Genomic DNA, 17,620 nt, shown 5'->3' on the forward strand with positions numbered 1-17,620 from the left:
TTTTTCCACCACTTGGCTGAGCTATGGCAGCTGTTAAGCTTTACACCTGCTTTCTGCATTGCCCTCCAGGAAACCTGGTTCCTGCCGATGCGGACCCCTGCCCTCCGTGCATGTAGGGGATATTGCAAGAATGTAGTGAATATAATAGTATGTCAGGTGGAGTTTGCATCTATGTCCTGAACTCGGTATGTAGTGAACCTGTGCCCCTTCACACTCCTCTTGAAGCTGTGGCTGTCAGGATAAGGATGATGCAGGGAATAATGGTCTACAACGTATATCTTCCTCCAGATGGTGTGGTAGACTGGGAAGCTTTCACCTCTGCTGTCACCATTGAATCTCCCCCACATGGTACCGTCGATATGGTGGTTGAGTGGGCCACTAGAACGATCGTTTCTGTAGCGCAAAATGCGAACCCTTGTTCCTTAGGGTGCCCCTGGTGAAAGACAGTACCTTGGTGGTCACTGGAAATTGCTGAGGCCGTTAAAGAGCATAGGCAGGTTCTACAGTGGCATAAGCGGCACCCATCTCTGGAGCACCTAATAGCTTTTGAACGGCTCCGTGCTCGCATTCACCAGCTTATAAAAAGATGGAAACAGGAATGCTGAGAGAGGTACGTCTCGACCATTGGGTGCTGTACGTCATCTTCCCAAGTCTGGATGAAGATCAGGCGTGTTATTGGGTACCAGACCCCCAACAGTTGTCCTTGGCATTACCATCAATGGCATGTTATCTACCGACACAAATGCGATTGCCGAGCGCTATGCCCAAGCCTCTGCTTCGGAGAATTACCCCCAGCCTTTTGCACTCTCAGACTGCGGATGGAAGGGAAAGTCCTCTCGTTCACTACATGCCACAGTGAACCCTATAATGCCCCATTTATAGAGTGGGAGCTCCTGAGCGCCCTTACACATTGCCCCGACACAGCTCCTGGGCCGGATCCGATCCACAGTCCACAGTCAGATGGTTAAAAATTTCTCGTCAGACTACAAGCAACATCTCATCATCTTCAACTGGATCTGGTGCGATGGCATCTTTCCATCGCAATTGCGGGAGAGCACAATCATTCCAGTGCCCAAACCTGGTAAAAACCCGCTTGATGTGGATAGCTATCGGCCCATCAGCCTCACCAACGTTCTTTGTATGCTGCTAGAAGATATGGTGTGTCGGCAGTTGGGTTGGATCTTGGAGTCACGTGGTCTACTGGCTTGGTCTACTGGCTCCATGACAGGGCGGTTTCTGCCAGGGTTGCTATACCACTGATAATCTTGTGTCCCTCGAGTCTGCCATCTCAACAGCCTTTTCCAGATGCCATTACCTTGTTGCCGTCTGTTTTGATTTACGGAAAGCTTTCCATATTGTATGAATGGAGTCTCCGGGGCCCACTTCCGATTTTTATCCAAAATTTCCTGTTGCTCCATACTTTCCATGTCCAAGTTGGTGCCTCCCATAGTTCTCCCCATATCCAGAAGAATGGGGTCCCACAGAGCTCTATATTGAGTCCATCTCTATTTTTAGTGGCCATTAACGGCCTAGCAGCAGCTGTAGGGCCATCCTTCTCACCTTCTCTGTATGCAGACGACTTCTGCATTTCGTAGTGCTGCACCAGTACTGGTGTTGCTGAGCGGCGCCTATAGGGAGCCTTCCACAAGGCTTCCAGTTTTCAGCCTCAAAGTCGTGTGTCGTGCACTTCTGTCAGTGTTGTACCATTCATCCGGAACCAGAACTTTACCTTAATGACAATCCACTCACTGTAGTGGAGACATATCGATTCTTAGGGCTGGTTTTCGATGCCTGATTAACTCGGCTTCCTCAGCTTCATCAGCAGTGCTGGCAGCTCCTCAGTGTCCTCCACTACCTGAGCAACACCACCTGGGGTGCAGATCACTCTATGCTGTTGCAGCCTTGCTCAATCCCGCCTTGATTATGAGAGTCTGGTTTATAGTTCAGCGGCACCCTCAGCGTTGCATTTACTTGACCCAGTGCACCATTGTGGCGTTCAACTAATGACGAGAGCTTTTAGGACGAGTATGGTGGCCAGTGACCAGCGGAGTCCCTCTGTTGAAGGTTAGGCATGCACAATTGCTCACCAGTTATGTGGCACACCTTCAAAGTTCTCCTACGCATCTGAATTACCGTCTCATTTTCCCAACCACTGTGGTTCGTGTCCCATATCGGCGGCCCAGGTCAGGGCTCATGATTGTGGTTTTGTCTGAATTGAAGTCCTTCCTTTTACCATCTCTACTCGAGGTCCATTCGTGTTCACCTCCATGGTGTAAACCTCTGCCGAAGCTTCACCTGGACCTTTCACATGGCCCTAAGGACTCAGTTAGTCTCGCGGTTGTTCGCTGCCACTGTCTCTTGATTCTTGACGTGTTCCGGGGCTCTGAAGTGGTTTACACCGACAGCTCGATGGCTGATGGTCACGTTGGTTTCGCCTACATTCACAGAGACCATGTTGAACAGCATTCCTTGCCCAATTGCTGCAATGTCTTAAATGCAGAACTGGTGGCTGTATCTCGTGCTCTTGAGCACATCCATTCATGCGCTGGGGAGTTGTTTCTTCTGTGTACTGACTCCTTCAGTAGCCTACAAGCTGTCGACCAGTGCTACCCTCGTCATCCTTTGGTAGCGACCATCCAGGAGTCCATTTGTGCCCTGGAACGGTCCAGTCATTCCGTGGTGTTTGTTTGGACCCCAGATCATGTCAGAATCCCAGGCAATGAACTTGCCACAGGCTACATGGAAACCGCTTATGGAGATCGGCATTCCAATAACTGACCTGTGTTCATTATTATGCAGCAAGGTTTTTTGGCTTTGGGAGGCAGAATGGCATAGTCTCAGTATGCACAACAAACTGCGTGCTATTAGGGAGACTATGAATGTGTGGAAGTCCTCCATGCGGGCCTCTCGCAGGTTCTCTGTGGTTCTCTGCCGGCTCCACATTGGCCATGCTTGGGCGACCCATGGCTACCTCCTGCACCATGAAGACCCACCTAAGTGTTGGTGCGGCACCCGGTTAACAGTGGCCCATATTCTTTTGCACTGTCCTAGTTTGGCTGCCCTGAGACATCATCTTTGGTTACCAGACTTGTTATCATTAATTTTAGCTGACAACACCTCATTGGTTGATTTGGTTTTATGTTTTATGTATGAGGGTGGATTTTAACATTTGATCTAAGTTTTGCCGCATGTCCTTTGTCCCTCTGTGTCCTCCACCCTAATGCTTTCAGGGTGGACATTTTACTGTGTTGCAGAGTGGCTGGCTTCTCCTATTTATTCTCAGGTTCAGCCAGCCATGGTAATCTGCTTTCTCGTTTCAATCTCTTCTACCTGTTTCTTGAGTCTCTGTGGTTTTCTTGTCCCCTTTTGTCCGTTTAAGGGGACCACACCCTGCCTATCCAACCCATGTTAATTTAGACAAGTATTTGACCCATTTCTAAAAAAAAAAACTATTTGATGCAGGACCTTAATATTTTTACTGTATGCTACATGATGATAATAGAGTCAACTGTACTAAAATCTACTTTATCCATTTTATAGTTTTTAAGAAATACTTTTTTAAATTTATTAACAAAAAGTATTAAGTTTTTTCTACAGAAAATATTTTTTTGTGTACTTCCTAATGGGGGAATATTGATGAATGTAGTACCAGAGGTGGCTTTTTATGCTATGCAAAGTCACTGAAAATTTCACTCATTTATCTATGATAGTTTCTGATATAATGGGCAACACACTCAGGAGTAAAAAAAACCCCTAATGTGCAATGTAGGGGATATAAAGATCTAAAATATATGCAGAAAAGTGGGTGTGGCACATAAACACACGTGGTAGGAAAATGCTCTTTAAATGCTCAAAAAAAAAAAAAAAAAAAGTTTTTTCAGCAAAATCCTTTTCAGAGTACGTAAATAAAACCTTAATCTATCAAAATATGATGAAATCCGAAAATCAATTTTTTTCTACCCGAACCACAGTGTGGTTGTTGCCCTTCCATCATTCATGTTGTTTTTCCTTTCTTTCCGTTTTGTGTTGTAAGTCTCGTTTTTTTAAGTCTCACACTTGTGGCATTGTTTTATTCGGAACAAGGGACTGATGACCTAGCAGTTTGGTCCATTGCTATTTATACATTTCTCCCACCTCTCAGGCAGGCTATGAATGCCATGCCAAAAAAACAGTTCTTTTGAAGTGAACCAGTGAGCAAGCCATTTTCGTACGAATTGAAGCATTGTTCAATGAGAGCATGTCCCAGTGATGGATATAGCTGATAATCAGGTGGAGACTAAGCCGCATGCACTAGTATTTCCCAGCTGAACGTCTTGATCATTTTCCTGACTCATTTTGCTGTATGTGATGGGGTATTATCATGGAGCAATATGACTTTGTGTTGCATTTTTTCCATATTCAGGTCTTTCTCGTGTAATGCTCGATTTAAATCAATCATTTGCTGTTGGTAGCGATCAGTGTTAATAGTTTCACCAGGTTTTAGCAGCTTGTAATAGATGACACACGTCTGATCCCGCCAAACACAGCGAATTGTCTCCTTTCCAAAGTGATTTGGTCTTGCAGTGGATGTCAAGGGTTTGCCTGGATTCACCCATGATTTACAATGCTTAGAATTCTCAAAATATATTCATTTTTCATCACCTGTCACTATTCAATGGAGAAACAACTTTCTTTTGTGTCTGGCAAGCAGCATTTCATAAGTGGTCTTTATATTTGCTTGCTGTCTTTCATTCAGTTCATGCAGAACCCATTTTCATACTTTCTGCACCTTTCTCATAGCTTTCAACTGAAGAGAAATGGCTTTCTGCATCACATTCAGTTGTTCCGCGAATTGCTTTTGAGTTCGAGTATCATCTTTGTCCAGTAAGGCCTGCAATTCATTGTCTTCGAACATTTTCGGTGGTTTCGTGCGCTCATCATTTTTCACGTCAAAATCACCACTTTTGAATTTTTTGAACCATTTGCGAAACACTGTTTTGCCAAGACCATGTTCACCGAAAACTTCGATAAGCATTCGTTACGGTTCTGCAGCAGTTTTCTTCAAATGATAATAGAAAACCAATACTGTTCACAAATCGTAGCTCGTAGGCACAAAACTCGAAATGTTTACGGGTTTGAAACAGATATTGATGTATGGAACATGGGTTGCTGCATGTTGACATTCGTCGTCAGCCACATTCGTCGTCAGCCATTGCAGGAAGCAGATGGCACTGCAGTTTCGGTCTCATGGGCCCTACACTGATGGCTAGCACCACATATAGGTAAATTCCGGGTTCGTACTTCTACACCTGGTAGATAACACTAGACACAGATAGTTGAGGTGCATAATTTGCATCCCAGGGGTGAAGAGGTGGCAACAGGCATGGCACCTGCCCGCCCTCTAACATTAACAATGCCATTTCTGACAATTAACATGCTGACCTTGTATAGGTACAGGACAACGGCAAAGACAAAACAGGTCTGCAACAATGTATACTGCTTTACCCAATAAGTCTGCAAAAAGCTTTGTTGCTATCAGTCCAGTATGGGCTGCACATGAATTTCTGTCATAGATGGAAGTGCTCTCATAGGAATTTATAGGTTTTCAGACAGCCTTCAGAGATATTCTATCACAGTGTTTTAATTCCTTGCAGGGTATCAGCCCTGAAAAAATATATTATATGTATGGGGTCTCTTCTGGCCCCAGAATGATTCTAGCAACTGTATGGCAATAAAATGTAAAATGTTTCGTTAAAAATAATAATTACTTATTGTAATTAACATCAACGGCAATGAAGGCAGAGAAGATGGACTTTGGTGCAGCGGAGCTGGCGGAAGAGGCAGCCTCTTGTCCAAGGCCAAAGTGGACAGAGGGCACAACAGTTCCACATGTTAATGGCAGGCTAACAACCTGGTCTTACTTTGGGAATTCAGGGATGACTTTGGATTCCCTACTCTTTACAATTTACAGCTTCAAGTTGCAAAATGGAAAGTTCGCACAATGGATGCTCTACCCCAGGTGGTAACTCTGATGAGGAATCCACCATTACATCATGTAATGTGATGGGATCTAGGATTCTGGGGTGTCCCAACATTTGCAATGAAGAAGAGATGGAATATATTGAAAAACCTTCCTAGTTTCAGTTCAAGAAGTAGTACAGCTTTGTAACATTAAATTCTCTTCTGAAAGTTGGGAAACAAAAGGAATTAGAATTATTTCTGCAGAAGAATGGTATACAAATTATAGCAGTCCAGGAAACACGATTCTTAGATGAGAATTTAGTTGATACACAACGTTATAGAATTTATAAAGGGAAACCAGCAGTGAGAATACTGGGAAACATGCCAATGTTTGGAACAGCATTTTATGTAAACAAAAAAACTGTAGACAGTGTAACAGAATTTAGATCGAACCCAGAAAGAATATCCATGTCAACAATAAAGTGCAAGAATAAAAGTTACATCCTCATAAACTGTCATCCACCTATAAATGCAGACAACAAAAGAAATCTGGAGAAAGTAAATCAGTTCTGGGATCTTTTAGAATCTGAAATTTCTATCATATCTAAAAAGAACATTAAAATACTTCTTGGTGACTTCAGTATGCAAATTGAGAGGGAAAAGAAATTTAGGACTATTGTAGGTGAATATCCAGCACGCTCGAGAACAAACAGAAATGGTGAAAGACAGATCAATATGTGTAAAATGCTCCAGTTAACTCATGTCCACACATTTCCGTAAACTACCAAGAAAAGCCAAAACTTGGAGACATCCAAATCCAAACCTAGGAGAATTTCAACTGGACCACATAGCCATATCTAAAAGGTATATCACAGAAATTATGAATGTGAAAATAGTCAGAAATGGGGAATTCGTCTCAGATCATTATCTCTCTAAGATTAAAATAAAATTTCTTCCATCTAGAACAAAAAAGGCGACCAAGAAACTGATCAGATACAACACCACTACAGCTAATATTACAAAAGAAAATATAGAAAATTTTACAGAAAAAATTGAGACAAGTAAAGAAGGTGATTGTGTGAACTGCAGATGCAAATAACTCAAGCAGCAGAGAAAACTTTAGGATTGGCCAAGAATAAAAAGAAGACATGGTGGAATGAGTTGTGTGAAGAAGCATTAATAGAAAGAGCTCAAAAATGGAGATGTTCGAAAAAAGAGGAAGACCTTGAACAATTCAGACAACAAAGAAAATAAACATCAAAATAGTCCAGAAAATCAAAAGAAATTTTGAAAATTCTCAGCTTACTGAAATAAAAGAAAATTTCACCAAAAATAATACTAAAAATTTTTACCAAACTTTTAAAAACATACTTCAAGGATATCAGGCACTAAGTATTTTTTTCAAAGGTGAAAATAACAAAATGAGATTAAATAACAAAGAAAATTGTGAAATTTTAGCAAATTTTTTTGAAAAGCTGTTAAACTGTCCAGTTCCAACAGATAAATTAGAATTTCCAGTGACACCTCAAAACATAGAGGAAGATTTCTCACCAGCAGAGTTAGAAATTCATAAAGCCATCAAAACACTCAAAAAACAATAAAGCAAGTGGTGAATACTCCATTACAGCAGAATTATTGAAGTGGTCAGAACCAAAAATCATAAAGGATCTACAGCGGCTTTTTGAGAACATTTGGAAAACTAAAAAGATTCCAGTTGAATGGAAAACAACATTAATCCACCCGCTACAAAAAAAGGGAGACAAACAAAATGTCAATAACTACAGAGGACTGTCACTTCTGCCAGTGGCATACAAAATATCAAAAACACTCCTGAACAGAGTGGTAGATACTTTCGACAAACAACTGGGAGAATATCAGGGTCGTTTTTGAAAGGGAAGATCCTGTGCAGAACAAATCTTTAACTTAAAGTCAATAATTCACCATAAATGTTAACCAGCAAACCAATAACAGTGTCATTTATTGATTTCAAGAAAGCATTTGGTTGTATAGAGAGAGAAACAATAGATAAGGTCATTAGAGAATTTGGTGTTAAATCAAAATTAGCAAATATAATTCGTGAAACACTAACAGGTACAATATCTAAAGTCAAATTTATGGGAGAAGTATCTCAGCCATTTGAAATAAAAACTGGTGTTCGGCAAGGTGATGGTTTATCACCTTTACTGTTTAATTGTGTTCTAGAATCCAGAGCAAAAAAATCACAAAATTGAACCAATAACTCTGGGAAGGAAAATAAATGGAATTAAGGTAAACTGCTTGGCTTTTGTGGATGATTTTGCAATAGTTTCAGAAAACCTGACAGAAGCAGTTATTCAGATAAACCTTCTGGGAAAAATACCAAAATTCATAGAAATACAAATAGGAAAAATAGAGTGAGTAAATAAATTTAAATATCTTGGAGAGACTGTACAATAGAATGGACTAGAAAAATTTGCAATAGATGTAAGAATTAACAAAATGGAAAGAGCATTTGGTTTGACCAAAAATGTTTACAACAAGAAGTGTATATCTAGAAAAACAAAACTAAAACACTGCACCACAGTGCTACGACCAGAATGTTTGTATGGATCTGAATGACTGACGACGAACTATAAGATGGACAGACTAGAGGTATTGGAAAGAAGGATTATTAGAAAAATAATGGATGAAATAAAAACTGCAGATGGTTGGAAAATAAGAAGTAACGAGGAGATCTACAAAAATATGGAGAAAATATCTGAAGTAATGGGGAAACGAAGATTAACCTTTTTCAGACACCTCTACTGAATGGATGGAAATAGAGCAACAAAACAAATACTCCTATATTTCTGGAAGAATAAATAGACAATAGCATGTATTACAGAAGTAAGGAAGGATCTAGAAAGAAACAACATCAAACAATCAGAAATAGCAGAAAGAAATCGTTTTAAAAATAAAATAGACAATTTGGAAGGCTTTCAAAGCAGAAGAAATAAAAAATCGGGAACAACATGGACAGAAGAAAGGAAGAGACTTCATGGGGAGAAAATGTGGGAATACTGGAAAAATAGGAAACAACAACAAAGGAAGAAGAGGAACTGAAGTTGTTAATGTGGACCCATGCACATAGTTGAAATTACAATTCCATTGTTGCATGCCATAATTAAGTTACATACACGATGTATGTACTAGCTATTTTTGAAATATGAAAACATAATTTATTTTTTTTACTTTGTGTAGCAGCAAAAAGTTCTTTTAACACAAAATATTCATGTACCACACTCTGTGCAATTGGTTAACATGACTGTTAAAAATGGAAATCTACTCACTGTCTATCTCATATGATAAACACTCATTACACAACTCTGTTACTCTGGCATGTTCTTTACAAACTTGTGACACTCATTACATTGTCAATTCACTTTTTTTCCCCAGCCCTTTGACCATGAGCAAGAATCACATCTTTATCATTTGAGGCGTGGAACATCTGCATCCTGAGTATCATGAAACCGGTAGAAATTATTGCTGAACAAATGTGTAGTGTTCTGTACTGGGGGTGGGGGGCAGACTTTGTCTTTCAGTGTGAGGTTCTAGTAGTTCTTTTCCCAGCTCTGAGACAAATACTCTTCTTGCATTTTTACCTCTCATATCATGCAAAAATTTACAGTACAGGACATAAGCAGAGTGACATGCTAAATCACGTACATAAAAAAATACAGCAAGTACCTTCTTGTTCCAATCTTCATACATCCATATTTAAACTGGATGAAGGTGGGACACAGTTGGTATAATTTTTATTAAAAATTAAATTCCTCCAGCTCTACTTAAGATTTTTTATTTACTTCGCTACTAATTTCTGCATTGCATCAATGCCATCTTCAGGCCCGTACACTTTACTGAAATCTGTTGTGTGTGGCTCAGTCTAGAAGTCCGCGCTGAGATCAACACGTGTTCCACGTGGATGGCAGGCAGTAACTAGTGATCTCACCCCGGACTTTTAGACTGAGCCACACAAAACTGATTTCAGCAAAGTGTGAAGATGACATTGATGCAATGCCGAAACTAGTAGCGAAGTAAATAAAAAATCTTAAATACAGCTGGAAGAATTTTATTAAAACTAAAAATTCTTGTTCCAAGTATCACTGAATAGTGTCTAGCCATCTTATCAATTTTATCAACTCCTGACTTTATTGAGTTTTAGAACACTATTATTTCAAGTTTTTTGTGTTCATGTTCACTTACATCAAATGTTTGGTGTAAAGTAGACAACAGAATAACTGATTTGTTTTGTGTAGTCACATAAGGAGCTAAAACAGTACTCTGTGTACCCAGAAGTGGTCGATAATGGAGACCTTTGTTATAATGGCAACTTCTCTTTTGGTATCTTTTTCAGGGCGGCCTGAAGAGTTCCCAACAGTGTCAGTTGTCAGTTCCTGTCCAAAATCACTACCACTTCCCCTTGGCGATCAAGTACATCATGTACCACTCATTTCCCTTGATTTATTTCCCTTACTTCAGTAGATGACCTTGTATATAGTTGTGCATTTATGAGATAATTGATCTCACAATCTACAGCATCCCACACTTTTATGCCATAGCTTCAAGGTTTTTAAGGAATGTACACTTTAAATGGACACCGTTCCCTGAAGGTACACAGGTGCTCATCTACTGTAGTGTAAGGCCTTCGGATATAAGACAAAAGGCGTGCATCAACAAACATTTCAATAGTGTCGGTCTGTTCAGCTTTTGATCCAAAACCAGCTTTTCTTTCTTCTTTTGTTAGTATAAGGGGCGTTCAAAAAGAAATGAGCCAGAGGCATAATTACAGAAACCAGTACCTGCATGTTAGAAGTATTGACCATAGCTGTTGAGACACTTGTCCCACTGTGACACAAGGCGGCGAATGGCTGTCTCATAAAATTCCTGGGGCTGCGATGTTAACTTGTTCCGCTTGTACAGCTGGATGTTGTCATCCGAGGTGAATCATTTGCCCCTCAGACCCTTTGAAGGGGAGCAAATATGTCATAATCACAGAGAGAGAGGTCCAGACTGTATGGAGGGTGGCCGAGAACCTCCCATTTGAATTTCAGCAAAAGCATGGCGACTGCATTGGCTGTGTGCGGCTTCGCATTGTTGTGGAGCAGAATGACCCCACGGGTTAGATTGGCTGGTCATTTTGATTTGATCACTTGGCGAAGGGTTGTCAAGGTTTGTGAGTAATGCTGGGCATTCACTGTTGTCCCACGCTGCAAGAAGGAAATCAGAAGCGGGCCATCTTGGTCAAAGAAGAATTTCAGCATAACCTTGTCTGCACTTGTATGGATAGCCTTGGCTTTTTTGGTGGTGGTGACCCTGGATGCTTCCACTGGATCCTGGTTCGAAGTGGTGACACCATGACTCATCTCCAGCTACCACTCGTGCTAGGAACTGATTCCCTCCCCGAGCATAGCGCTGCAGATGAGCAAGACAGTGGGGTCATTTGATATGCTTCCTGGTGTGGTTGAAGACTGCGGGGCACCCATTGGGCACACACTTTGCGCATGTGCAGTTGTTCCTTCAGGATGGTGTGAAAGATCATGGCGGCTATGGCTTTCACTGTCACTCAGCGATCCTGGGTAATGAGTGCATCCACCAGCTGGATGATGTCGTCGGTAATGCAGTGTGGTGCTCCAGACCGTGCATAATCGGCTGCAGACACCCATCCTTCCCTGAAGTGCTTGTGCCATGCCTTGACCCTTGCAAGGAACATGCAGTGTATGCTGTACACTTGTGACATTCGTCAAAGAATGTCTGTTCCTCCTACTCCTTCTGCTGTTAGAAAATGAACAACACCTCTTTGCTCTTTTGTTGATGCCTCCATGTCACTGTTTGCAATGTGACTAGCAGAGTTGGACAATTGATGCATGCTGCTGTTAGCTCTGTATAGTCACATGACGTGCACGCGTGCCCTCTAGCGACGGGCTGTGAACTCCCACGCTCTGATTGGAACCACTCCTCATTTCACATGTCACAATATTACCATCCTGTCACCAGCTTGCGCATTCTGGACTCTGGCTTGTTTCTTTTTGAATATCCCTTATATATTATCAAACCTGAAACATATCAGAATATTAAATTCTTGAAAGCTCATTGTGGCATGAAAAACATTTAAGCCATATTCATCTGACCAAAATTCACTCAAAGGTTTCGCCACAAGCTTTTTATAAACCAGCTACTATGAGTTGACCAAAGAATGCCTGTAGTTCTGTAGAGTCAAGTTCAATCCAGCATTGAAGATATGTGTGTAGAATTTTACTATCTTCTGCACAGTTATTGTCACGCATTACTATTACACTCGGCATGTGATTGGTGATAAAAAGTCTGAGGCAGTCTGCTCTTGTCTGGAATTATGGTCTGAGGTGATGTAGAATATGCACAGTGTCTTGTATTGTATTATTTGAAGCCTGCTTGCACACATCAGATAGTACTATGTCATGAGTTATGTTATTTGTCTACTTCAAGACACAAGATTAAATGCACTAGTTTCCTGAGTGCTATTATCATCTTCACATTCATTCACATCCACTTCATCCCTGACCTGTATATCTTTTCATCCCTGACCTGTATATCTTCCTCTGGTACATCTAAATCAGCATTATTCCCATCCTCATTTCCAAAACTGATTTGTTATGTCTGTCACTAGTACATATATCTGCTGAAGCATGCTTGAGACTGTAGCCCCTTTCAAAGTGTATATCATCATCCATTATTAGTAAAACATAACACTACATCTTACTTTGACAATATCCAATTGGTTACTGTGAATTTGTTACAACAGTGCACGGGTTTGTATTTTACAGAAATTGGTGACAACAGTGGACATATAAACATCAGTTGAGAAGATGCATTGTTGCCAAGTTTTTATTTTTGTAATAAAATTGAAATATAACATTTGAAATGACATATTGTGTGCCTGAGGAATTTTCTGACTCCATTGCAACAGTTTCAAATTATTTTACGGTGAACTGGGTTATAACCATAAAAATTTTGCCCAGTTATAATAAAAAGTCCATAAAGAGCTTATCCGGTGGGTGAGAAGCCTATGTTCACGTTAAAACTGTTTCTTTGAATTAAAAGAGCCTTGGAGTCCAAAAGACCATAGACAATGATTAACAAGTGTTAAACAGCATGAAACTCTAGCAACAGGATGCTTTGTGCTACCACCACATAATATGTGTTGAAGTTGGATGGCCTAAAATTTGACAAGACTCCAATTTGCCAGTTTTTGCATTTTGGTAGAATTACTTCACTAATAGTGTGTATATGAAAGCATAACTAATACGAGACAGCATTTGACTTACATAAATAATTTATTTAAACTGGAGTGCACAGCTTGTACAAAATTTAATTGGCACAATTAAGTAATGTGTTAAAAATCATGTAATTTATTAACTTCCTTGCATTTATATATTCTGTACAAAAGTGATTTTAATCAGATGCTAAATGAGTTATAGGATCCCCCACCACCACACCCCCAAGAAAATCAGGAAACTTGGGATAGCAAAATTATGTAGAGTATCATATTTTGAATGATATTGTATATAGTCAAGCACAGTAGAAAGAAGAGTATTGTAAGGCTTATTAATTCATCTTATTATTTCCATGATATTAGTGTTGTACAATTTGATAGTTACAATATGTCTTCCTTGCACCTGACTGCGAATGACTCATTGATGCAGGAGTCCCATGTGCCACCCTTCCCCCCTTTCTTTTCCCTACAATGATTTCTTCTCCATTCCCCTTTGCTCTGAAGACTTCATTCATCCTCATCATTATTATTTGGTGTCATAAGAATCACTAATTATGAAGCTTCAGCTTACAATATCCAGCTCTCAATCACTAAGTAGTATTTGCACTTTTGGGTTTGTTGTATTAATAGACAGTGCTGTAAGGAGTTATGGACTTTTGGAATATATTTCAGGGAAGTAGTGCCTCTGTGGAATATTAAGAGTAATCTAAGACACTATATTGCTGAGCACTACATTTGCAAGGAGACATTGAAGACTGTACATCTATCATGTAGCTTTAGGTTTGGATATGAAAGGACATATTCTTCAGCTCATGGCACTAGTCTCATTTGTTACATTTTCTTCGCTGCATCTTGTACATGGTGTTACTTTTGTTGTCCTTCAGCATCTGTGCATATTTCATAAAATTCCTAGTACTCAAGATTCGACTCTAATTTCAAATTCAGTATCTATCAGCCCAGTTGTTTGTGTTTTGGCAGTTGATAAGTAGGAACTTCTCTTTTGTTACAAGTATTGTTAGCTATCAGTTTTGACTTTCATTTTGAATATATTTAGCTATAAATTATTATAGCCACAAGGTAAATTAAAACTGTCTGCCTTCTGCAGGAAAGTGCTCTACTGACTGAGCTACCCAAGCATGACTCATGATCTGCCCTCACAGTGTTACTTCCACCAGTACCTTATCTTGTATCTTGCAAACCTCCCAAAAGTCCTCCAGTATACCTCGGGAGGACTAGCACGCCTGGAAGAAAGAATATTGTGTAAGCAAGGCTGTGAGGGCAGGTTGCAAGTCGCGCTTTGAGAGTTCAGTCAGTAGAGAACTTATCTGCAAAAGGCAAAGGCCCCAGGTTCGAGTGTGTGCCAGGATACAATTTTAATCTGCATGAAAGCTCAAATCACATCACTGCACACTTTGATGTACATTGAAAATTCACTTTGGAACTGCAAGATAAGATCTCAAATGTGATATATAATACCAAATCACTTGCTAGAAACTACAAGATCATCATTTTATACAACGATCTTTTCTTATAGTAATGAATAAATACATCATAATTAGTGCAATACATAGCATAAAATAATGCCTTATAGTACATGTGCATTTAATTTTTGTTTGATTTTGAGGAGATACATTATTTATTTGTAAATTTGTTTACAGAACTAGAACTGGTACAGAATGCAGCCTTCACTGATCCAAATGATCAGAGTGCTTGGTTCTATCAGCGCTGGCTGTTGGGTCGTGGAAAACAACCATTTATTGTGCAGAATGCTTTTGTTTCACGTGACATCATATTTATTACAATGAGTCAGGAAGTGAGTTTAGCAGATGTTGAATTGAAGCTCATTATAAATGGCACTACAGCACAAGGTGCATGGCACAGCAGTGACGGAAATATTTACTCACATTTATGGGTATCCTTTTACATATAGGATTACAAGAATTGTTAGTGATATGAGATTATAACTTCTACTTTAACAAACTGACATTATGTAATAGAGGTTGAGGCTTGTGTAATTTATCCAAACAAGTAACTACTTCTTTAAAAGTGTAAACAGTAGTTCTCTGGAATATATATTTATGGGGCACTGTATGAAAAATTTTGGAATATTTATGAAATGCTGTCAAGTCACATAGGTGACTAGAGGAAACATGTTTCTTATTAGTTAATTGTAGACTGTAATTATTGTTTTGTTGGTGCACATGGAGTCCCCACAGTGAAATGGGACTCATATTTGGAAGGAGAGGAGGTCTAATTCTGCCTTTCCATATATGTTTTCTGCAGATTTCCTGCATACTTTCAGGAGGACAAAAGAACAGTTGCCTCAACAAAGCTGAGTTGAGTTCCTTGTGTTAGTGCTCCATCTGTAATCATTTTATTTTTGGGAGAACATCCTAACCCAAATGACAGTCCTTTTGCAGCCGTATTACATGAAGTTGTATCTTTTAAGAGGGGACTTCAACAAATAAGTTACACATTACCATAGCAGCCCAAGTAACTTTTATTTAATCCTGCAATACATTTCAAAATGATACACGACACTGTTTTTCTACATAGTTACCAAGTCTCCATAAAGAATGGTCAGGATGTTCTACCAATCGTTCAGTTCTTCTAGAATAGAAATCCATTCTTTGATCATGGAGGCATTCGAGAACCATTGTGTGAATGTTCTCATGGTGGAAAAATCTTTTTTGACCCAGATACTATTGCAGCTTTGTGAAAAGATGGAAGTTATATGGTGCCAATATATACAGCATTTAGATATTTTCCACACGAGAATTGTACTGTCCTGTGTGCTTCGACTTTGGAATATGCTTTCAGTTGCCACACAATTTCATTTGGACACTATGATGCACATATTATCTGTACCATAGCAGAACTATGTCTGCAGGACACTCGGAACATGTACTCTTTGCTGACAATGTTCCACCCTTGTTACATAATGGTGTTAGTGTGTGATGACATGTGTAACTTACTTTCTGAAGTTCGTATGTACATCGCTTTGCAAATATCCAATATTTATATGAATAGTATTTCCTTTCCGTAACTTTCACTATTGCTTTAGCACAGCAACAGGAAAGTTAAAAAAATGTAAATGCAGTCTTCTGGAAGTAGAAATTCATTTATGTAGTAGAAGGGAAAAAAAAAGAAACGAAGTAATGTTTTCCATTGTTGGTCTCTGCCTCACAATGTCATTTAGTTTCTCGTAAGAAACAGAGTCCTGGATGGATTATCACTTTATCTCTGGACAGTCTTATTTCTTCTAAGCTTTACTTATTACATGTAAGAATGAACAAATGCTTCTGAAAACTAGTTTTAGTGTCCGCTATTGATGTATCTGTATGCTGCTAACAGTTATGTAAAAGTTTTTTCTTCTCTTTGCTTCTAAATCTACATAGGATTTCTGCAAATGGAATAAAATGATGTTGCTATAGAGTGTGATCATGGCTTGGTTATGTATTCTCACTTCAGTTTAATAACAGCTAATTGTCATTGTCCGTCTTATATTTATTCGTGTATATAATTTAACTGTCACAGCTCTCTCTCTCGAACGTTGTTTATTTGTATGTTTTAGTTTGTATTGTATTTAACTGTTTATCATTGGTCTTATGTGCTCTCTACTTGTTTCTATATAATTGCACAGTTATGAAGAGGTTCCTTTTTTGTCAGTCATTCGAATGAATATGGAATCCTGCAGAAATTTCAGTCCTTAGTCAGGACTGGCTGCGTGATTTGTTGTGATTATAATTTCTTAATAAATGTTTAACTTGCTATTGCAAATATTCAAACTGTTTTCTTTTTCCTGTTTCATATAGGCCAACTAAGGACTACAACATTCAACTATTGCGTTTGGAGTAGGGTTTGATGGTTGCTCAGTGGTCGCACATCCTCTGGTTTTGTTTTCTTTCCTCTTCATTCTGCAGATGGCTCCTGTTGGTTTGTTCTGGAACCACATTCGCTTAAGCAGTCTCCTGAGAGGTGTCAAGCCTTTTTAAGTTCTGTACCTCCAAGATCCTGCTTATCTTTTATCACTTCCATCTACATGGGCTGCTTCTTTTGATAGTGTATGGGAAGCTGACAAGTCAACCTGCTGGGATGCGTCCTGTAGATAGGTCCATACAAGGAAAGGGGAGAGAATATCTCCATGACCTACAGGATCTTCACAAGAGTCTGTCTGCCAATCAAGTCACATGTGCTTCTTACGAATTTTTGCTTTTTTTTATACACACTCAGCAACACAACTACTCTAAATGTATTTAATGATTCAACATTTGTTGTTGCATGATAAGAACTTTGCCATACTGTTTTACATTACAGTCATGCAATAGGTCAGTGCAGCCAACCGAATAAAAGAAAAAAAAGGTACACTTGCTGGGGCACATATTAAGGTACATATATAAATCATTAATACAT

General features: G+C 39.5%; 1 protein-coding gene across 2 annotated transcripts in view; it reads left to right on the plus strand.

Moving 5' to 3' along the window:
- The window catches only part of LOC124776895 (geranylgeranyl transferase type-2 subunit alpha), an 86,331-nt gene that overhangs the window by 59,928 nt on the left and 8,783 nt on the right, over positions 1-17,620 (plus strand). For both annotated transcript variants that reach the window (XM_047252082.1, XM_047252083.1), the window contains one exon: positions 14,866-15,119. In XM_047252082.1, coding sequence (XP_047108038.1) covers positions 14,866-15,119 — 254 coding nt within the window. The remainder of the gene's footprint in view (positions 1-14,865; positions 15,120-17,620) is intronic.

This window comes from Schistocerca piceifrons, chromosome 2 (assembly GCF_021461385.2).
Source record: "Schistocerca piceifrons isolate TAMUIC-IGC-003096 chromosome 2, iqSchPice1.1, whole genome shotgun sequence".
Taxonomy (NCBI): domain Eukaryota; kingdom Metazoa; phylum Arthropoda; class Insecta; order Orthoptera; family Acrididae; genus Schistocerca; species Schistocerca piceifrons.